A 21,353-nucleotide genomic window follows, 5' to 3' on the forward strand; every position below is an offset into this window, starting at 1 on the left:
ACAGGAACTTAGACATCAGACATCCAAGTGCAGTGTGATCCTAGCATAGGTGCATGCAGCCTCACACATGGCCTGGAAGAGTCTTTGGCTAACATTAGCAAATGCAGATAATCCAATCCCACCCACCATCCCCAAATCTAGGAGACGCAAAAGCACAGAAGTGAGTAGCTACCCAGGCAGTTTACTCAAGGTGTTAAGGGCCTGAGACAGACTGACTTGTTCATTCTCAGTGCTCAGGAGAATCAGCCCCTGGGGCCTCTCACCTGAGCCCGAGTCCCACAGGTGCTGTGGGTGAATGGAAATAGCACCAGGGCAGAGGGGCAGTGCGGCCCTCACAGGACTCCCTGCCTCCTGGAGGCCTTAGCAGCTCCTGTGGTATGGACCATAATGCAGATCTGGGGCACAGTGATGGGGACAGAGAGGAAACCAGGAGTGTACATTGCACTGGGGTTGGGGGAAGTGTGGGTGGGACACTGGGTTCCACTGAATTTGGCTGGATTCAGAGAGTGCCCTGCTAGTCAGCTGGAGTCAAGAAGCTACACCATGGTCTCACAAGTGTTCTGGGATCAGAGGACAGGAGGTGATAATGGGCCCTGTAGACTCCAGGAGGCTCTCCAGTGCGGCTGTTGGTGTGGACGTGAGCTAGCAAGTGGCTCCTCAGGCCCAGGTCTCAGTCTGGAAACGCAGTGTCTGCTGGAGCCTGGCAAGGTAGGCAGCCGCATCTGCGCTGGAGAGTTGTCCTTCTTCTTGAAAAATGTACGTCAGGGCTTCCGCAACGTCCGCAGGCATATACTTAGCATTGCTGGAGGGGTAGGCTCAGAAAGCTCAGTGATCCTGTGGCCCCAACCCCCACTCCCCACCTCTGAAGACTGGTCCGCTCCTCTACACCCCCAAATTGGCTCACCCTGCTAGGTAGAAGTGGGCACCGTGGCGATCCAGCAGCTCCCAGACAAGGGGCCCCAGCTCTCGGAGCCGATGCTGCACGTACACCTTTTGCTCCTGCAGGTGTCACAGGCTGAGTCCCAGCCATCCCCACTCCTGCCCCACCTAACTTGAGTATACTCACCTGCTCCCGGGAGAAGGCCGTAACCAGGGTCAGGCAGCCTTTCTTCTCTAGCTCTTGCCACTCAGTCTGCCAGTAGAAGTCCTGGTCCCGTTTGCGGCAGCCAAAGAACAAGAAGTTTCCTGGGGTACATAGGGTGGCCCCCTTGTCTGGATACAGGGACTCAGCCAGACCCGTCTCAGTGGTCACACTGTCCTGGGACTCCTATACTCACCAGTTTGGCTGTGGGCCACTCGCTCTTGAATGGCTGCTCGAAAGGGAGCCACACCAGTTCCAGGCCCTACCATGATAATGGGTGTGTCTGGTGTCTCTGGGAACACGAGGCTCCCAGGCCGCACCCACAGAGGCACCTGGACAGGTCCTGTTGCAGGAGGGAGAAGGCATGAAGGAGGTCAAAACAAAAGGTTGAGGTGCTCACTGGTGGGGCTTGAGCCCCTGTAGCAGGAGGTACAGGGAAGGTAGGAGCTTGAGGCTGCGGTCTCTCCCACCCCCAGAAATAGAGATCACCTTGCTCAGGATTCAGGGATGCTAGCCAGGAGGAGCAGAGGCCACGGCGGGGTTCCTTGAGGCGAGTCTGGTACTGTACCACAGCCACAAGGATCTGTAGCCTCCCGGGATGAGCCTAGGGGGCACAGGGAAGGCCCTGCCCTGCTAAACCATTCCTGTCTGCTACCAACCCCACGAGGGGCAGGCTCTGATAGAGAAACTGTCCCTGTTCAGAAGGCAACCCGTCTGCAAACACCCTGCCCCGTCCCAGCTTTCCCACAGCCAGTCCACTGAGTCCCTCACCAGCAGGGAAGAGGCAATGGAGAAGGCCCGTGGGCGGATCCGAGGGATAAGGTCCAAAAGGTAGTCTGGAGGAATGGCAGCTGCCGTGTGTGGAAAGTCACACAGCACCTGGACAGAGGGAGGTTTAGAATGGCGGTGGCATGCCAGTGCTGAGAGCCCATACCCACCACTGCCCACAAGCCCACCTCCAAGATGGTCCTGCGGGGCCGATTACAGTACTCCCAGAGCTCTTCCTGACCTCTGGCAGAGCTGAATTCTAGCAGCTTCTCCCGCTCCAGCCCATGTGGAGAAAGACAAGCCAAGAGCTCAAAGAAGGAACGGCGGGGCACGCTGGCGATGTCCAAATACCGTGAGACAAGATGCGACACTGTGCAGGGCTGAGGCAGCCCTGATGGGTGAGGGACGCCTGCAGGAATGGCATGGAGACTTGGTGGGCAGGGACATCGGGTGGCGCCTTGGCCTCAAGAGGTGGTGCATCTGCCATACTCACCTGGCTCCCGTGGCGTAAGCAGGAAAAACTGCTTGGGGTCCAAGCCCAGCAACCGGCAGAACTGCTGGGTGTGGGTCTCCGAGTTAGAGGGCATAATGGATACGACATCACCAGCAGCATAACTACATGGAAAAGCCACCAGATATGCGGGAATGATGTAGGAAGGACCAAGGGGCTGAGGGGAAGGGGAGGATGTAGGGGAGGATGGAGGGACTAAGGAGACTGAAGAGGAAGAAAGGGAATGTCAAGTAGAGATTTTCAAGCCACTGAGCCACCTAGCCCTTGGCTTTGTTTGACCCTTCTGAATATCTACCCACTGCCTTTCCCTGACCACATCAGCTTCCCAACATTACATGGGCACCCTGCCGAACTGCCTGAGGGCTTTTGCCCCTCACCTGATACTCGAGTCTGTAATGTCAAACTCAATCAGCCGAACATCCTGGAAATGTTGGGGGCCAGTGACCCTCTGGTTGGTTATCACAGGTGCCAGAAAGGGCTGTAACTCTGATGGGGGTCTCTGAGGGTCTGAGCTGGATAGCTTTAGCCCCTCAGTCCCTACGCTGGGAACCTCCTGGACAAACTGGAAGATGAACTTGGAGGGCAAGCTGTGGGGGAAAGTGGAAAGAAATATCAGGTGTACAGGACCACTCAACCATACCTTGAGGAATTTTTTTTTGCTAACCAGCTCAAAGTCCCTTGGCACTCACACCCCAAGGTTCAGACTCACGGGACTCCAAGAGGGATCTCAGGAAAGTCAAGAGGCACTGGGTACAGACCCATTATCTTCTTCCAAAGTTCTCCCAGCCAGGGGTCAATGGCAGCATCGGGCCTAAGAGAAAGCACAGGCATTGGCCTCTGCTGGCCAGAGCCAGATGGAGCGGCCAAAGAAGGCCACTGCAACCACCACTTACCCCAGCTCATGCTGGTCATCACCCAGACATGGGGGTAGGAGGGCACTGGCTCCTAGCTGCAGCAGCCTACGATGGAGCTTCTTGGCCACGAAGTTGAACCTGTGGAGACAGCAAGGCGGACAGAGATAATCAACAGTGAGGGAGGTAGTTCAGCTGACCTCCTGGGCAGAGTAAATAGTGCAGGCTTCCCTCAAGCGTTACTCCCTCAGCAGTGCACACTGGCCTCATCCTAGGAGGGAGGGGGCTTCAGTATACAGGGGATGAGGTTGGAGCAACAAGGATAGCAAATGCTAGGTCCCTGATCTCAAGAAGGTGCCATGTGGAGGACAGTCTCATCTTATCAACCCTTTTCTGAAGTGACTAAGGCCCTGTACTCCCATTGGTCAGGGCTCGTTACCACTGGAGATCGGGGGAGGGGCAGTTAACCATGTTTTCCTGTAATAGGATTTCCTTTGGTCTGTAAAGTACACACTGGTCCCTGTACCAGCTTGTCCATTTGGGGACCACATCCACAGCTGGACTCCCTCCCACGTGTTCTGTGCAACCACACACTCCAAGTGAGCACAATCTCCTCCCACGTGGTCTGTGCATCCACACACTGCAAGTGAGCACAATCTCTAGCAGAGCCAAGGCCATGTTGCCACCAATCTTCCGATTTTCTATTTTTTGGTTTAGTGAGATTGGGTCCCACATTGTAGCCTAGGCTGGCCTAGAGATTGTGGCAATCCTCTCAGCCTGAGTGGTGGGATTCCAGGTGAGTGAGCCATTATGCCCAGCTTCCATTTCTGTTCTTTTAATCTCAGAGACCAGCCTGCCTCTGCCTCCCAAGTGCTGGGATTAAAGGCCTGCCCTGCGCCATCGCCACCTGACTTAAATCTAAAGTAAGAACCCTGTCATGTACACAACTGTTTATGGTGATTGAGTTGCCCTCAATGCTGGATGATACCGGGCCCTGTGAAAGTAGGAAGTGTTCAAAATGCTGCTGTCCTAGCTTTTAGATATCTAGGTGCACCTCTGAGGAGAAATCCCTCATCACCACCCCACGGAATGAACGATGCGAACAGCACTGCTGGTTAACGGACACAGCTGTCCACAACATGCCTAGAAAAGAAACCCGTGAACCTCCTCCCTGCCTAACAAGCCACTTGAAGATGAGCCGTTCCCCTCGGTGCTCTTTTCAAGTTGTCGATGCTTCACAGTGTTTTGAACCTATGTGGAACAGGGGCAGATCAGGTGTGGTTGAACGTCATCACGTGTTGTAATGGAATGCTGGCTGGTCTGAGCCTCCCTGTGCCCGCGATTCCATGGTGGTACTCTGCCACCCTTTTCCTACCCCAACTGTGGTCTCCTCTGTGCCAAGTTCTTCAAGGATTAGAGCATATGTGGTAAGGTTGGTCAGCTAACACAGTGCAGGGACACATGATCTACCGTGGATAGGCACCTGGGGCTCAGCTGCCTGTCTCATTTCTTGCATGATCTTGAGAAATATCCCTATCTGGCCAGCATGTCCACCCCTACTCACTTGGCATATGAGGAGTCCCCGAGGCCTAGGACAGCGAAGTCCATATGACAGAGAGAGGTGGAGAGCAGGCTCTTCCGGAAAATGAACCTCCAAAAGTTCTGTAGACACAGGAAACCATGTTAGGACCCCACCTTAGGCCGGTTTTCTGTCTGTCTAAGGCCCCAGCAGGGAGAGGATGGTGCGGAAGGAAGACCATTAGAGTCCAGAAGTGTACACTGGCCAATCTAGACATCTCTCCTTAGCAACATGCCAATTACAGACCAGGAACCTGTACGTAAAGAAAACTTATCCTCACCGTGTAAGTATTTCTCAAAAATGGTAACCTGTAGCTCAATGCCCCATGGTAATCTAGTTACTAGGTCAGCCTGGTGTCCTCTTGCAGTATACTCAATAAAACTATTCTTCCTATTCCCACCTAAGGGGTGAACTCGCTTCCCCTTCTACTGTAGTGGTGGGCCAGCCAGTCCACTGCCGAAGGGATGGGTCAGCATTCTGACTGAAGTCTTCTGGGTATAAAAGGGAGATGGGGCGTGGCCTGGCCCTCTGAAGGTGTCGACTCACTGATTCATGCCCTCAAACTCTGGGTTTACACTGACCTTTCCAGTTTAGTGGCCACTTCTGAGCCACCAGTGCCACCTACTGTTGTCCTTTGTCCTGTTGGTCATCAGGTAGTCACGCCCACTCTGAGAGTGCCCCTCTGCTCTCAGCAGGCCCCTTCCTAAGCATGGCTGCTGTCTTGTCCTTCCATTATGTGCCTGTCATCACTCACCTCTCACTCCAGCAACCATTCGTTCCTTTCCTCTCTGTGTGAATGTGACCTATTTGTACTTGGAAGCTGCTGGAAAAGCCTCAGGACAGGCCCGTCTCACTGAGAGTTTCACCAGCAGGGGACAGGCAGAGACACAATCATTGGGTCTTTTCCTATAATTCCGATGTGTTTTAAAGAAGATCAAGGAAGAGAGGCCAAGGCCATCATGTTCAGCAGACAGTCACTGAGGACCTGTGCCCCTGCATGTGGTTTTGGGCTTTGGGTCTGTAGCCTCTTCAAAGGGCTCCAGTTCATGCTGTGACTGGGTCAGACACCATTGATTCCTGCCCTTATGTGGGGGATGCTGGGTATCTTATCTGTCCATAGACCACAACACCTCAAACCTGAGGGAGATCTCAGTTCCCTCATCTCCTTGGCACTTTCTTTGCTGTTTTTTTTTATTTATTTTTTTATTTTTTAAGAAGTGATTTTGCTTGAGGCCAGTGCAAGGCGCAAGGCTAGGTCGTTTAGCTTCAACCTCTGGAATGTTGAGATTACTCTGAATGCCGGCATATGTGGCTGATACTTTTTGAACTTTTTTAAAAAGTATATTTATTTATTATATACGCACATGCCATAAGAAATCTTCAGATCTTATTACAGATGGCTGAGGGCCATCATGTGGGTGCTGGGAATTGAACTCAGGACCTCTAAAAGAGCAGCCAGTGCTCTTAACCTCTGACCCATCTCTCTGGCCCTACTTTTTGAACTTTTGAGACACTTGTCATGTAGGTGTGGGCAGCCTTGAACTCCTGACCCTTCTACTTCAGCATCTCTAGTGCTTGAGATTAGTCTCTGTCCTACATATACTGCTCTTCTTAATAATCACCCCTGGCCTAGGGACAGCTCTCCAGACTGGTTTTGATTCTACTTCAATTCACCCTTGATGGCTGCTACTCTTCTCAAGACTATTGCTTGACCTTTGGGAAAGGGGAACCCCTCCTGTCTGACCATGCTAGAAGGCAGTCCTGGAGGAGGTAGGGGCTTTGTGATTCTTATGCCAAGACCCTCCTAGTGGGCCTGGGAAAACAAACAAAATGGCTAAAAATAGAGATCAAGGCTATTGAGTGGCTATTAAGAGCTATTTCTCTCCCCAGATCCGTTCAAAGACTACCTCTCATATACATCAAGCACTAAAGGGCGACTGTTTCCTATGCACCTTGGGGACTCTCACAGCAATGAAAACGGGGTGAGGGCACACATCAGGCCAGCCTTACCTTCATGTTGTCAGGAGGGTCTCCTTGGCCTGTGGTCGCACAAACAAATATCACCAGGGGCTCCCTAATGAGATCCGCCTCAAGGACAAGACACGGGTACGTGTAAGGTCTCGGACAGCCCTCCTCATCAGTATCCTCCCTGCACCGCCCCCCACCCGCGCCCATTCATCTAGGGTAACAGAGTCAAGTGCTTGGAGAATTACTCTCAAATAATTATTCTCCTTCTCAGGCATCAGCCTCGTGCCAAGCCTCCCTTTCCCCTAAATCCGCCTGGGGCCGAAGGGCCGCACTCAAAAGCCCTCCTTTCGAGGACGCGGGGTCCGGTGGAGGGTCTCTGCCGAATCACCCGAGCCTCACCACCGCATACGAGTCCAGCGCCTGCACGCGGCAACCTAGCCGCCGGCGGCGGGCCTCTCGGCCCAGTCTCTCCGCCTCATCCTGGGCTGTGCCAGTCTGGCTGCCGAAAAGCACAAGTAGCTGCGGAACCTGCATTACCGCACACGCCGGCCAGAACCTTACACCCCACTCACTTCCCCCTTCCGTTGTCAACAGGAAGTGACGCCCTTAGGCTGCGCCACCGCGAGGTGGGTGGGGTGTGGGTGGGCGGGGATAGCGTCTGGACCGGGGGCGGCGTTCGCTAGCATCCCTTTCCGGGTCCAGATTAGGGGTCTGGAGAAGAGGGGAGCGCCGGAGCCGGTGTCCAGGCCGGGCTCGGCCGCTTGCTGCCTCGTGTGTGCAGCGGCGGCAGCAGGCGGTAGCCAGGCCCGCGGACGAAGCGGGCACGGCCCGGTGCGGGGCGCCGTCGGCCGGACTGCGGCCGGTATTAAATAGGCGCGATGTTATTCTCGCTGCGGGAGCTGGTACAATGGCTGGGCTTCGCCACCTTTGAGATCTTTGTGCACCTCCTGGCTCTGTTGGTGTTCTCCGTGCTTTTGGCACTGCGAGTGGACGGCTTGGCCCCGAAACTCTCCTGGTGGAATGTATTTGTGCCCTTTTTCGCCGCCGACGGGCTCAGCACCTACTTCACCACCATCGTGTCGGTGCGCCTCTTCCAAGACGGGGAGAAGCGGCTGGCTGTACTGCGCCTCTTCTGGGTTCTCACAGTCCTTAGCCTCAAGTTTGTCTTTGAGATGCTGCTGTGTCAGAAGCTAGTGGAGCAAACTCGAGAGCTCTGGTTCGGCCTGATCACGTCTCCGGTCTTCATTCTCCTGCAGCTGCTCATGATCCGCGCTTGTCGCGTCAACTAGCCTCGTGCAGGGGCTGGAAATGGAGCACCGCCCAGCTGGAGTGCTGGATCTCCCAGTTCAGACCCTACTTGGCGCCACACTGGAGGAGCTTTGGTCAGAAATCAGTGTCTGCTTGTGCCCAGCGTACTGTCCAGTTTTCTCTATATCTAAGATTGTTTCCTCAGCTAAACTTAAAAGTGAAGCCTTGATTAGTAAAATTTATTTCCTGGTATTCATGCTATGAGTTGTCAGATAATACTGAACTTTTCTGACATTTGGAAACTGTGTATAAGTAAAAATATCTTGATAGACTCTGAGTATTTCCCATGGTAATGTACCCTTTTCTAAATCAGCTTGTTCACTCAGCAGCCCTGACCACTGACCTCAGCGCTTGCCCCTCCATCGGTCCAGGCCAGACTTGTTAAACCATCGATCGATAGTGTGAGAGAGCTTGCGTCACTCTTTCCTGTCCAGGGAAAGAAAAGTCCTTTCTTCATTTCATCCCACACAGAGACATCAAACTGTTGCAAAAGGGCACGAATAGGATTATCTGCAGTCTGAGAAAAAAAACTCTTGGTCTCAAGGCATTGCTTTCCTGGCCCAACAGATTGCAGTTTCACAGCGATCCCCACCACCTGGTGGCAGGCATCATTAGTACACCTGAGCTAGACAAACCTCTCTGAAGGACCAAAGACAGGAACAGGTTCTCCAGTGCTCTTGGCAATGGGTACTTTACATAAGAACTTGTGAACAACTTGAGTTTATTGACCCCAGGTCTTTGATTTTATGTCAGTCGTGTGCCAAATGAGACCATTTGCTGAGATGGAAAGAATGTTTCTTGAAATCAACAATATATACTTAGACATCTCAGTGTTTGAGTAGGTGAATGTGAAGATGTTACTTGCCATGTGGACAGCGGCTCACAGGGCTGAAGTGGTTGGTGCCCCGGAACATATGGTAGAGCACAATGGGTGTTAGACTAAATATTCTTGGAAAGTTCTTGTTTCTTATTTTAGAAGATGGGTAACTTGCACCACTACTGTCCCAGCTGAAAACAATAGGCTGTATGTACTTCCTAGAGCGCCATAACAGAGCCCTTGACTCCGTGTTAGTGTAGATGCCACTGGTGAGCTCTGATGACACCCTATAAAGTTGAAAAATGATGGCCTGAGGTCTGGTTTTTTTTTTTTTTTAATGGCCCAGATCTGAGAATCAGAATAGTTTTTTACTTTTTTTTTTCTAAATAGGGGAGATCCACCTGTCTCTGCCACCCAAGTGCTGGGATTAAAGGTGCTACTACCACCTGGCTTAACTTCCAGTTTTATGTGATTATGGTAATCAAACCCAGGGCATCATGTGTACTAGACAAGCATTATATTAGTAGTACTATTACTACTGAAACAGGAACTTCGTAACCTTGACTGACCTGGAACTTACTCTGTAACCGTACCTCAAACTCATAGAGGCTGGCCTCTCCCTCCCAAATGCTAGCATTAAAGGCATGCACCATCACACCTGGTTTAGGCAAGCATCCTACCAACTGAGCTACATTATGGTTTTTACATTTTAAAATTTCTGTGTGTGGGGGGGTAAGGAGCACATGCGCCATACCACTCATACAGGTGATTTGTTAACCTTGTGATATCAGAACACACTCAGGTAGTCAGTCTGGCTTGCAAGCACCTCTACCTGCTGAGCCATCTTAAGCTCTAAGTTTTACATTTTTAAAGGATTTAAAACAGGATGTCGCAGTGTTTCCTGAAGTGGCTGTAAAACAGAAAGAAAGGGGGAGAAAAGGGACTTGGGGCTATAGCTTCATTGTTAAGAGTGTTTACCTGTCATCCCCGATTGGGTGCAGTGGAGGAGGAGGACCACAACTACAAAGTCATCACTTTGTAGTGATGTTGGAAGCCAGCCTGGGCTGTGAGATGCAGCAGCCTGAGAGAAGAGCGGAGTGGAGTCTAAAAGAGCATCAACAAAAGTTAATAGTTGACAGATCTGATGTGACCTGCAGAGCACAGTTTCTTCAGCAGTGCTGGATCTTTTTTAAATCAAACAAACAAAAAATCAGGGTGTGTAGCCTTGGCTCTCCTGGAACTCCTTTTATAGACCAGGCTGGTCTTGAACTCAAAGAGGTCAGCCTGCCTCTGCCTCCCAAGTGCTGGGGATAAAGGCGTGCACCACTATCGCCCTGCTAGATCATTCTTGCAAAAAAAAAAAATCATTTAAGAAAAGGATTTGCGGGCTGGAGAGATAGCTCAGAGGTTAAGAGCATTGCCTGCTCTTCCAAAGGTCCTGAGTTCAATTCCCGGCAACCACATGGTGGCTCACAACCATCTGTAATGAGGTCTGGTGCCCTCTTCTGGCCTGCAGGCATACACACTGACAGAATATTGTATACATAATAAATAAATAAATATTTTTAAAAAAGAAAAGAAAAGGATTTGCCGCGTGGTGGTAGCGCACGCCTTTAATCCCAGCACTCTTTAATCCCAGGAGGCAGGGGCAGGCAAATCTCTGTGAGTTCGAGGCCAGCCTGGTCTACAAGAGCTAGTTCCAGGACAGGCACCAAAGCTACAGAGAAACCTTGTCTCGAGAAAACCAAAAAGAGAAAAAAGAAAAAAGGATTTATATGTGGGTGTGCACCATATGTGCAATGTCCATGGAGGCCAGAAGAGGGCATTGAAGCCCCAGGAATGAGTTGCAGCTGTATAGGTTCTCTCACCAGCCCAGTCAGTTTTTACTGTGGCTGCAGAGACTGTCCTGAAGATGTAGGATGTTTGTAGTGTGCCAGGCTTTGCTCACTGGATGTCAGGAGCAGCCTTCATCTGTAATAACCGAAAGTTTCTTGTGACATTGCCATGTCTCCTGGTGACAGAGTCACTAGGCTAATAACTGCATGTGGCCCTTAGCATAACAGGGATGCTGATCTGTGCTCCAGTACGGCAGCTTGCCCCTCCTCTGTCTGGGCATGGCTACTTTAGCCTGGCTAATTTGCTCCAGCTGGAAGAAAATGTCTCCAACCCAAGATAGGGATGACTTTTATCAAAGCAAGATACAAGCTGAACTTTGGAGTGGTTTTCCTTTAACACTTCTTAGATTTTGTTTTGTGTTCCTGTTTTGTTTTGGTGATTTGGAACTGGGAAATCTGAGTAAAGAAGCCTTGAGTAAGGGCTGGAGAGATGGCTCAGTGCTTAATAAGAAGCCGTTGAGTGTTAGAAGCAGTGATTTGAAGGGTTGTAGCTCAGTAGTAGAGTGCTTGCCCAGCATCCAAAAGGCCCTAGGTTCAATCTCTGATGCTATCTAGAGAAAAATAAAAAGTGATTTGGGAAAGGCTTCCGGATAGCTGAAATTCAGTTTATAATCTCCTAATGGAACGGGCAAGCAGGTAAGTCAGCGTTAAGGTGGTGCCAGATTGTAGACTGCCATGCACCCAGAAGCCAGCAAAGGCATACATCCCTAGGCGGAATCCACTGTTTTTGCAGAGACCCACAGTCCATGAAACAGAGCTGGCTGTTGTCTGTAGGGCAGATAAAGGAAACAGAGACTTCTAAACTTGGTCTCCAATTTTCTTTGTTTTTCTTTCTTTTTTCCATTTATTTTCTTTTTCTTTTGGTTTTGGTTTTTCGAGAAAGGGTCTCTTTAGCTTTGGAGCCTGTCCTGGAACTAGTTCTTGTAGACCAGGCTGGCCTCGAACTCATAGAGATATGCCTGCCTTTACCTCCCAAGTGCTGGGATTAAAGACGTGCGCCACCACCACCTGGTTTATTATTTTCACGACGGCTTCTTTGTGTAACTATCCTGCAACTTGCTTGGTAGACCAGACTGGCCTCGAACTCCTCCTGCCTCTACTTCCCAAGTGCTGGGATTTAAGTTGTGTGCTACCACTGCCCACTGCCCGGTTCCCCAATTTTCTAATGCTACCAGACAGTTGCCTTACTGTGTACACTGGAAAGGGGGTAAAGATTGGGTAATATGCAGTTCTGCCCAAAGAAACTTCCTAAAGACTTGTCGGCTGTGAGGTTGTTGGGTTTTTTGTTTGTTTTGTTTTGTTTTCGAGACAGGGTTTCTCTGTGGCTTTGGAGCCTGTCCTGGAACTAGCTCTGTAGACCAGGATGGTCTCGAATTCACAGAGATCCACTTGCCTCTGCCTCCCGAGTGCTGGGATTAAAGGCGTGCGCCACCATCGCCCGGCCTCGGCTGTGAGGTTGTGACCCAGTCACTGGCCCCTTCCCACTCTTGGAGGGAGTTCAACAGAACTGGAACTACCCTTACCCTAGTTTTTGTGCTCTTTTGTGTGACAGAACTGCCTAAGTGTGTGTCGCTCTGCTTGCATGTGTAACCTGTTCGTGTGTAGGTTACACACACGAACAGGTTACACAAGCAAGCAGGTGCGCAGGGCCAGAAATGGCAAACTTCCAGAGGCTCACATACATAGGTCTAATCAACAGCTCTGGGATCTACAAAACCGAGATTCTCGAAAAAACAATTTTCTTATGCCTGAGTGGATCTCAGACGCAGGATTTCTAGGTCCTGAAGGGGCCCTCGCCTGTCTGTCCGCTGAGGTTCAAGGACTCCTGATTGGAGCAGGGCCTGGGCCCAAAGGTGGAAAGCCCCGTGCGCTTGTTTACTGCCCACGGGAGCAAGGACCTCCCAGCTCTTGCGCACGGCTCTTGCCAAGAAACCAGAGTGGTTGCCTGGGTGTCGAGGAAGTACCAAGGTCATCTACGTAGCAAGGGTCTGCTAGGTGCCGTGCCAAAACCAGCCCTAATTGTGGTCCACAGGTGCCGCGTCCAGAGGGCAGAGGCGGAAGTGAGGGGCAGCCATTGAGCCGTGTCCACTGATCTTCACCAATAGCGATTGGCCGGTACCGGTTGTAGTCCAATAAGGACGCCTTAGGGGGAGGGTGTAAGTGAGTGTCCTCCAATCAATTGGGCCGTATACCTCTCCCATTGGCGGGCAAGTCTGCCCTTGGGTCAGAGCGCACTTGCCCAATTGGCGGCTACCAAGGGGGGCGTGGCACGGCGCGGTACTGAGGCAGGTAGCTGAGAGTCTGTCCGGCGGCGAGCTGCAGCCTGTGCAGTCCCGTCCGCGGCTGCGTCGGCAAGCATGGCCGGCCTAGGGCGGCCGGGCCCGGGGTCGCGCACCGCGATGCCCGCCTGGAAGCGGGAGATCCTTGAGCGGAGGCGAGCTAAACTGGCCGCCCTGAGCGGAGGCCCGGGACCCGGAGCGGCGCCGGAGGGACAGAACGAGAAGCTGGTTCTGGCGGAGAGTCTGGGTCCGCTGAGCGAGAACCCCTTCATGAGACTTGAATCGGAGCGGCGGCGAGGGGCACGGCCGGCGGAGCAGCTGCTGGAGCTGTACCGTCGCGTGCCGGGCGTGCGTACCATCCGAGCCGACAACATCCTCATCATCGAGTCCACTCCTGGCTTCCCGCCCGCCTTGCCGCCCGCTGCGGGCATCCGCGCTGCCGAGGTAGTGGTGTACGAGGCGCCTCAGGAGGCGCCTCAGCCGGGCCGTGTCAGCCGACTGCTGGAGAAGTTCGACTCGCCGTCCTCCCCCCGCAGCCGCGGGAGCCCGGAGCGCTCCCACTCTGGGCTTCCGCAGCTTCCCGTGGCGCCTCCATCTACTGCCACGCGCGCTCCCACCAATCGGTCGTTGGCTTCTGCCCCATCGGTGCGTCCCAGCCAGCCCGCACTCCCTGTTTCGCCTGTTCTCGTTGCCCCGCGCGCGAGTCAGCGCTCCGCCTGTTGCGAGCCCGCGCACCCCGATGGTACCGCGGGTCCTGGGGCCCGGCGCAGCGACTTCCTACGGAAGACGGGGAGCAACTCCTTCACTGTCCACCCCCGGGGCCTGCCCCGCGGTGCGGTCAATCACTCGCTTTCTAATGGACCCGTGACCCAGAAGTTCCCGGCCGGCCCTGTCAATGGGTTGTCGGGCTCTCCTCCTGTTCCGGGCAAGTGGAAGCCAAAGGTGGAGTCAGGGGGACCCTCCCTCCACTCACCCCCAAGCCCTGGGACCCCAAGTGCCACTCCGGTTGGGCCCCCTGCCATGCCGGCGCCCAGCCCAACCAGTGCCACCCCCAACCAGCGCCGGTGGGTCTCCTCTGCCACCAGCGCCAATGACTCCTTCGAAATAAGGCCAGCCCCCAAGCCAGATGTGGAAACTATCCCAGTCGGGGACCTTCAGGCCAGGGCCCTGGCCAACCTCCGTGTTAACTCCCGCAACTCCTTCGTGTTGATCCCCAAGCGCAAGGCCCTTGGGAACCATCCTTCGGAGGGGAGGCAGTCAGAGGAGCCAAACCGGGAGGTCGGCTGGGCCTCTCAGAGCCAGGGTCTCAGAGCCCAGCCGGTGTCTACAGTGGATGGTGCGCCTGTCCTAGAGAGGAGTACCTTGACTGCTGAGATGCAGTGGGCAGCTAGGGAGGAGGGCTGCCCCCGGACAGCCACCGCTGTCACAGACAGGTCTGTTAGGTGGCCGCAGTCATCCTCACCACCTCCATTCCTACCAACCACTGTTGAAGCAGAGCCGACTGAGGGCTTGGTTCCTGGCTTGGCCAAGAATGGCCAGGAGCCTGGGCGGCCAGGACTTCCAGTCACCTTCATTGATGAAGTAGACTCAGAAGAGGAGCCCTCCCAAGAAGCCCAACTGCCCTCCTCAGCAGTTGGTGGGTCCCCCCAGTACCGCCTGCACCTTGCCAGGCCTGGGCACACTGCAGAGCTCCCGAACCGAGGCAGCAACACTTTCATAGTGGTGCCCAAGAGGAAGCCAGAGACCCTTCAGGAGCCACACTTCAGTCGGGCCAATGGGCAGTCCCAGCAGCAGGAGACTGAGGAACAGGACGCTGACAGCCTCTCAGGACCCCACCCAGCCCTGGAGAACACCCTTAAGAAACGCTACCCCACTGTACATGAGATTGAAGTGATTGGTGGTTACCTGGCCCTGCAGAAGTCCTGCCTCATCAAGGCTGGCTCTTCCAGAAAAAAGGTAAATGGTAGGGAGAGGGCTGCTGGCATGGTTGGTTTCTGGATAGATGACAGACTTGGGCTGTGTGGTTGTGCCAGGTTCTGGGCCCTTGTGGAGCTAGGACAGTTCAAGGCTGGGGTTGGTCAGCCTGCTGTTTACCCCCGAGGTTTGGAAGGAAGAGCTAGCCAGGCAGCGCGGAGCCCCTGCAACTCTTTGGAATAGTTAGTTCCACTTTGGAATGGTTAGTTCCAACTAATTGCAGGTCTACCTTCAGGAAATAGCCTGGCCTGTTGGCTCTCACTTGGTCTTTAATTTGATAAGCCTGGCATATTCCTATGGAGCCTAGCTTGGACAGATAATCTAGAGCCTGGATATGAGAATGTAAATGAGAAGCTAGGGCAGACCCTCCTCTGAGGTCAGCCTGAACACATAGCTGTGTGGAGCCAATTGAAGGTTCGCAGCACCCTGGAAGGTACAGGAGCTAGAGCTTGGCAGGCCTTTGCCTCTGTAAGCATGGACTGAGCACCGGTGCTTCCTGCCAGACTCGGTCAAGAGGGCCTTGAGCAGAGAGATTCAAGGAACAATCCCCTAGAGGCTCAGAATTGGCCAGAGCCTTATTTCCTGTCTATCTCTGGTTAGTGGCTTGGAACCCTCTGGGTACAAGGAAAGCGTTCCTCAGATTCTTCCTGATTGTTCCAGGGTCCGTGTTTGTCCCCTGGGGCAAATTCCAAGACCAATCGCACATGACTTTCGGTCAGCTGGTAAAGGGAGGTGCACCTTTCCCTTCTGCCAAGATGGCACCCACAGTTTCTGCTCCAGAACAGCTAGAAGCTAGGCTGCCCGGGTTCGCCACCTCCAGCCTCAGTTTCCATGGGGATCCATTGTGACGAGCCACACATCCTCACTCTTTTTATTTTTCCCCTCACTTTCTGCTTCCTGACATCATTGGCCTTGGCATCATCTTCCTTGCCAATTAATCTGCTGGGTCAGGAATCTACAGTGATCACTCTTGGGGGATTCTGGTGAGGACACTCAGAGCTGTAACAGTTTTTACCACGTGAGCCCACATCTCTTCCACTCTCGTCTGTTCTTTACCCTGAGTTCTTGGGCCATATTGACCCAGACCCCTTCTTTCTACTCCTTCCTTCCCTGTGACCCTGACCTTGCTATCTCTGAGGTGGCCCCTCCCCGTACTTGACAAAGAAGTGATGAAAAGCACCCCTTATGTTGAGGAGGAAGCTGAAGCTTGGGAGGTTCACGAAGCCATGGAGCTCATGGGACAGGAGCTGAGTTCAGATTCCTGTTTCTAGAACCTTTTATCCGGGGATACTCCTCCACCATGAACGTGGCTTCCTCTTGAGACTGAAAGGCTGATACTAAGCCTGGCTACCCTGCCTGCCCTGTCTGGAGGCAACTGTGGGAGTCATTCCTGGTTGGTTAAAGTGAGAAGAGCAGGTGTGATGTTCATGTAGATCTCAAAAACAAAAGCAGGGCAAGGCCCAAATACTGTTGGGGGTAGGACCCTGGCCAGCAGCTTGGCTGTCTGGGCCAGTCTGAGGGAGTTGGGGGGTCCAGATGGACGAGGCTCATTACGGCCAAGTGGCCTGGGCAGGGCCTTCTGTAGCAGCACAACCTGCTGGTTGTGCTGTCCTGCCTGTGCATGCACCAGCTGCCCTGCCCAGCAAGACACAGAATGCCTGTGGGAGGGGGCAGGGCCCAAAGCTGCCCAACCTTCAGAGCAGTGTGCAGGGTGAGGCCTTCTTGGACTTTGTCCTTTCCCTGACATTCCTCCTACCTGCAGCCCCTAGAGAAACCCAGAGTGTTTGTTTTGCTGCTCAAGTCATTGTCCTGGCCCAGACTCGGGCTTCCTCTTGGTGGGAGTAGGTGGGCCCAGAGGATTTTGGGGCCTCTGCACACTTTGGTTCCCCTCCCCCATGACTGGGTGACCCCAAGGCAATGCCCGTGGTTTTCCAGGGAACAGCTGAGGGGTGCTCTTCACTGGACCTTCTAGGCAGCAGGGTATGGTGTAGGTAGCCTACTTGGAGAGCATATTGTGACTTCACAGGGAATCAGCCCTGCTCTGGGGAGTGAGGGCTGACTTTATTGACCAGTGTCCTTGAGAGGCAGCTTGGCAGAAACATTCCATTTAGGTTATCTATTGGGAAAGAGAGTCCCTCTCTGCACCTCTCTTCCCTCCTAGCCCCCACTGTTCTCTTGGCAAGAGGGGTGTCCTTTTACCCCTTCCTCCCTGGTTGGGATCACCAGTGGCTCCTACCTGGTTGGCTGCTTCTTCCTCTTTCCCACCTCCTGTTCCTGTGCCACACCCAAGCATGTTAGTGTCCTCAGGGCTCAGGCTCCCCCGTTCCCGGCAGGTGTAAACTTCACCCCAACTTTCTGTGGCCCAGTTGTGGCCCTCAGCCTGGCTCCCCTTTGAAGGTGCGTCTGTCCTTTTGGCTGTCTCCAGCAGCATTGGCTCCCCTCAGTCTGCAACTAGCTCCCCCAGTGGAAGTTGGCCTGAGTGTCTTCTCACCTGCCTTTCTTTATGTGCAGTTTCTCTCCTCCAAGTCTTCTCATGGGTGACCCCCTAGAAACTGGACCCTAATTTATGAAATCTCACTGGTGCAGGGTCTGCCCTCAGGAGGAAGCAGGTGTGGTTATCCCAGTTAGGTGGCTCTGATCTATTGTCCTGTCACCCTTGGGAACTTTGGCTGGGGGCCAATGGGGGGGGGATGGGAACCAGACAGTGCGCGCAAGGGAGTGGGGGCAGGGTCTGGCTAAACATCACCTTCAGCCGGGCCAGTGGAGCAGTTTCCCTGCTTTGAGTCCCAGGGTGGACACCATTTGGTAACCCAAGCTGGGTGTGTATGGGTAGGGCGGGTTGAAGGAGAACAAAAGGGCCCTGTAAAAGCTGGGAGGTTCTGCCACTAAAGGCCCCCGTGAAAGCCCAGAGGTTCCATCACCTGCCTGCTGTATGAGGTGTGCTGGGTAAAGTCCCCCAGATACTGATGACCAGGTATATACAGTGACAATCCCTGTCTGTACCTCCCCCGCCTGCCCTGGCAGCTCCACCCTGGCAGGGGTCATAAGCATGAGTCACCCATGTGACCCACTGACCTCTGCTGGGAGGGAGGAGGCCTATGAACACTGGTCTGGCAGAGGAGACAAGGGAGATAGTAAGTGACTGGGGGGGGGGCAGCTGAGACTGGCAGGCTTATGAGCCACTTCCCCACCCCCAGCCTGGCCAGGCCGTGCCAGGCACTATACCCACATAGATCTATCCCCTCAGCCTCCCTGCTGGGAACTGGTCATGCAGACTAATGAGGGTGTGCTAATCCAGCTGGGCCCTGGCAGCTGGTCCTGTTTTCTCAGTAGTAGGGGGGATGGGACTCAAGGGCTCCATCCAGGGGCCACTTAGGTTTAGAAGGCCCTCTACTGTCTTGGGCTCATACTAGAGTACCTGTCTCAGAAGGCTAGTCAGGAAGGCCAGGTGACAATGTCTACCTTATCTGTCTCCAGTTCAATCTAGTCTTCAAGGACTAGGTAGGCCTCTGAGGCCAGAGCAGGGTACAGTGCGCCTTCATTATGACAGGAGTAGACATCTCCTGACCCAGGGGAGTCTCTCCAGCTCCTGTTCATATGTGCAGATGGCCAAAGTAGGGAGGACCTGCAAGAACAGATCTCTCTGAGCAGGCCCTGGTCCTGGGGCAGGGGGAAAATCTCCCAATGGGCAGAGAGGGCTCAGGGGTATGAATAGCCATGTGGGTAAGTGTGGCCGTTGGTTGAGAGGGACAGGAGGCAGGATGCCGGCCTGTTCAGGCCTCCTGCTTTTGTGGGCCCTTGTGCATTGTGGACTGTGCCAGGGTCACTTTGCCACCTCAGGACAGGCTCAACCCTCCTGCTAGGCTACTCTTCCATCCTGCTGGGCCTCTGGCTCCTTCCAGGGGAAGAGGGGGAACCTGAGCTGGCTGTCGGTGTCCTGTGCCTAGGAGTTTAATATTTCGAGCCCGGCAAGACTGCCCCATCTGCTGCACATGAGTGCTCATGTTCATTCCCAGCCCACTAGGCTGAGCGCAGCTGAGGGCTAGGGAACCTCAGCATTCATTCCCAGCCCACTAGGCTGAGCGCAGCTGAGGGCTAGGGAACCTCAGCAATCATAACTGAATCGCGGGGACAGGGATACTCTCAGCATGCAGGAGGATTGTGACAGAGGATGCCCACAGCTTTCTGTCCTTCAGAACCAGGCTACTGGGATAGAAGGGAGAATTTGCTTGAATATGAAATTCTGGAGTCACTGAGGTATACACAGTAGGGGCGGTCATTGATGGTATTGCTGGTACCCTAAACTCTATGGAAGTGGGACTCCCCACTAGCCTGAAAAATGCATGATGGTACCTAGCACCAATTTCCTGGGTATCAGCCTCTTAAGCAGGCTCCTGCAGGTCAGATACCCAGAACGTGGAATTAGTCTTAGGAGCTGCTGCAAGCAGAGGATGGGATAGGTGGGGCCTGTATCTCTTAGTAGAAGGGTCTTCTCTCCGTTAGTGCCTGTGCTTAGCTGGGTGGTAGGGCCCCTGCCGACGTGGCTTTTACTCCTAGATGAAGATCTCCTTCAATGACAAGAGCCTGCACACAACATTTGAATACCCTTCTGAGAGCTCCCTGGCCCAAGAAGAAGAGGAGGAGGAGGAGGAGGAAGAGGAAGATGGTGAAGAGGAAGAAGTGGGGCTTGACTCAGAGAAGTCCTTTTCCCTCTTCCTGCCCCGGGCCACATTTGTAAGCAGTGTGGGACCTGAGAGCCCCCGACTACCAGATGGCAGCTCAGGTAATCACCACCCGTTGGGATGGGCAGGCTGGGAGTGGAACCTGGGCCACATTTTCCAGGTGTCCATATCTATTCTCTTTGGCTCATAGGCCTGTCCAGCTACACTCCCAAGCATTCCATGGCCTTCAGCAAGTGGCAGGAGCAGACACTGGTGCAGGCTCCAAGTGAGGTGGAACTCCCACCAAAGGAGGTCATGGTAAGCCAGGTGGAGAGAGGGGTGAACACCCAGACCCCCATGGGCTAGCCTACTGGGGAAGGGGTTGATGCCTGGAAAGGCTTAGTGGCTATATTCTATTCTTTCAGCTCACACCTGCCAGTCAGAATGATCTCTCGGACTTCCGCAGCGAGCCAGCCCTCTATTTCTGACCCCTGGAGCTGCCAGGATGGCTAAGACTTAGCCCCAGGTGTGGTGGTTCTAGAAGCCAGTCAATGCCCAGGAGCCCTGACTTTATTCTGTACCCCTTCCATCTGGCTCTTCGGGCCTTCCTCTCTCCCTGTCGCCTTCTACCTTTAGGTTTAGGTCTGAATCTCACTCCCCTTTAGGGGTGCCAAGGAAGAACAGGTGGGAACTGCCTATGGGACAGGCTGACATCTGTCCATAACATCCCATCTGTGATGAGGTAGGGAGCCTGAACAGACCTTGCACCAGAGTGCTGTCTGTCCTGCCTCTTGGCTCCTACCTTCTGGGGAGGGGCCACTGTCAGGAGTGAGAGGCTGTCCTAGCTATTTGCTCTTTGTTGAATGAACCCCAAGCTCCTGCCCTTAGTCCATGATTCTACTATGGTGGCACCCTTCATGATAGATGATAGGGTATTTTTTTTTTCCTTTCTGATATTGGACTCAATAAACAACACTGTAACAAGGCTGCTTTTGCCTTTTTTACACAGTCCTCAGTCTGAGAATAAGGTGAAGGCCTAACTTGGGCACCTGTGCAAAGAAGTAAAAGGTGGCTTTAGTCTGGTGTTCTTATATCTTGAGGTCTTGCTGGTCCAGGCTCTTGCTCTTGTTCTCTCCCCACACTAAGCCTGCTACTTTCTTCCTCAAAGTTAGTGCAGTGGGAAGTGGACCTCCATGTCCACTGGGGTCTGGAACTCCATGACCCAGGGATATAGATGCCAGGTGGGAGGAAGGTGAGTGTTGTAGATGACAGGATTCACCATGGGGCCAGGAGCCTAGGAATGTATCTACTTGTGCAGCCCACAGGAATGGGGCTAAGTGGAACTTGGGAAATCTTTTCTCATGTTTGATTTGGATGCCTCCTGACCTATGAGACTGTAACAAGGCTGTAACAACAGAGAACTCCCAAGAGTTTAGGGAGATGCAGGGCTATCTACAGACATGTCACCTAAGGGCAGATATAATGCTCGACTTGGCTCAGATGGAGTGTATGTATGTTTTCCTTAGAGAATAAGCCCAGTTTTATGGACACTTTTTGTTTAAAAAAGGGCCTCACACTGTACCCCAAGCTAGCCTACAGTTTACTATGCAGCCTAGAACAGCCTGGAACTTAAGGCCCCCTTCTTCCTCAGTGCTGGGATT

At 53.4% G+C, this 21,353-nt stretch overlaps 3 protein-coding genes across 3 annotated transcripts; 2 read left to right on the forward strand and 1 right to left on the reverse strand.

The window, feature by feature from the left end:
- Positions 1–161: 161 nt before the first annotated feature.
- On the reverse strand, positions 162–7,353 carry Ndor1 (NADPH dependent diflavin oxidoreductase 1). The gene is made up of 14 exons (XM_050155185.1): positions 7,158–7,353; positions 6,801–6,878; positions 4,776–4,873; positions 3,254–3,352; positions 3,070–3,171; positions 2,738–2,947; positions 2,343–2,464; positions 2,038–2,258; positions 1,853–1,960; positions 1,571–1,685; positions 1,278–1,424; positions 1,067–1,185; positions 905–999; positions 162–802 (listed from the first exon to the last, which is right to left on the reverse strand). The coding sequence occupies exons 1-14, from the start codon at positions 7,290–7,292 to the stop codon at positions 658–660; spliced, it is 1,794 nt and encodes a 597-aa protein (XP_050011142.1). The 5' UTR covers positions 7,293–7,353; the 3' UTR covers positions 162–657.
- Positions 7,354–7,408: 55 nt separating this feature from the next.
- On the forward strand, positions 7,409–9,191 carry Tmem203 (transmembrane protein 203). The gene has a single exon (XM_050155203.1). It carries the CDS (start codon positions 7,637–7,639, stop codon positions 8,045–8,047), a length of 411 nt encoding a protein of 136 aa, XP_050011160.1. The 5' UTR covers positions 7,409–7,636; the 3' UTR covers positions 8,048–9,191.
- A 3,695-nt stretch (positions 9,192–12,886) lies between these two features.
- Positions 12,887–20,677, forward strand: Tprn (taperin). Its single transcript, XM_050154994.1, has 4 exons — positions 12,887–15,013; positions 19,589–19,814; positions 19,904–20,010; positions 20,118–20,677. The coding sequence occupies exons 1-4, from the start codon at positions 13,136–13,138 to the stop codon at positions 20,178–20,180; spliced, it is 2,274 nt and encodes a 757-aa protein (XP_050010951.1). The 5' UTR covers positions 12,887–13,135; the 3' UTR covers positions 20,181–20,677.
- The last annotated feature ends 676 nt before the right edge of the window (positions 20,678–21,353 follow it).

The sequence above is a fragment of the Alexandromys fortis genome, unplaced genomic scaffold (assembly GCF_014885135.2).
Source record: "Alexandromys fortis isolate MF-2015 unplaced genomic scaffold, M_Fortis_MF-2015_v1.1 scaffold_72, whole genome shotgun sequence".
NCBI classification, from domain to species: Eukaryota; Metazoa; Chordata; class Mammalia; order Rodentia; family Cricetidae; genus Alexandromys; species Alexandromys fortis.

Bases quoted from the DNA above. Each gene is read 5' to 3' on its own strand.
- Tprn (XM_050154994.1), top strand. From the start codon at position 13,136: ATGGCCGGCCTAGGGCGGCCGGGCCCGGGGTCGCGCACCGCGATGCCC. The intron at 19,815-19,903 runs GTAATCACCACC...TTTGGCTCATAG, and splicing joins ACTACCAGATGGCAGCTCAG to GCCTGTCCAGCTACACTCCC. The intron at 20,011-20,117 runs GTAAGCCAGGTG...CTATTCTTTCAG, and splicing joins TCCCACCAAAGGAGGTCATG to CTCACACCTGCCAGTCAGAA.
- Tmem203 (XM_050155203.1), top strand. From the start codon at position 7,637: ATGTTATTCTCGCTGCGGGAGCTGGTACAATGGCTGGGCTTCGCCACC.
- Ndor1 (XM_050155185.1), bottom strand. From the start codon at position 7,292: ATGCAGGTTCCGCAGCTACTTGTGCTTTTCGGCAGCCAGACTGGCACA. The intron at 2,948-3,069 runs GTGAGTCTGAAC...TTTCCCCCACAG, and splicing joins GAGATCCCTCTTGGAGTCCC to CTTGCCCTCCAAGTTCATCT. The intron at 1,686-1,852 runs GTGAGGGACTCA...TGTGCCCCCTAG, and splicing joins CCATTGCCTCTTCCCTGCTG to GCTCATCCCGGGAGGCTACA.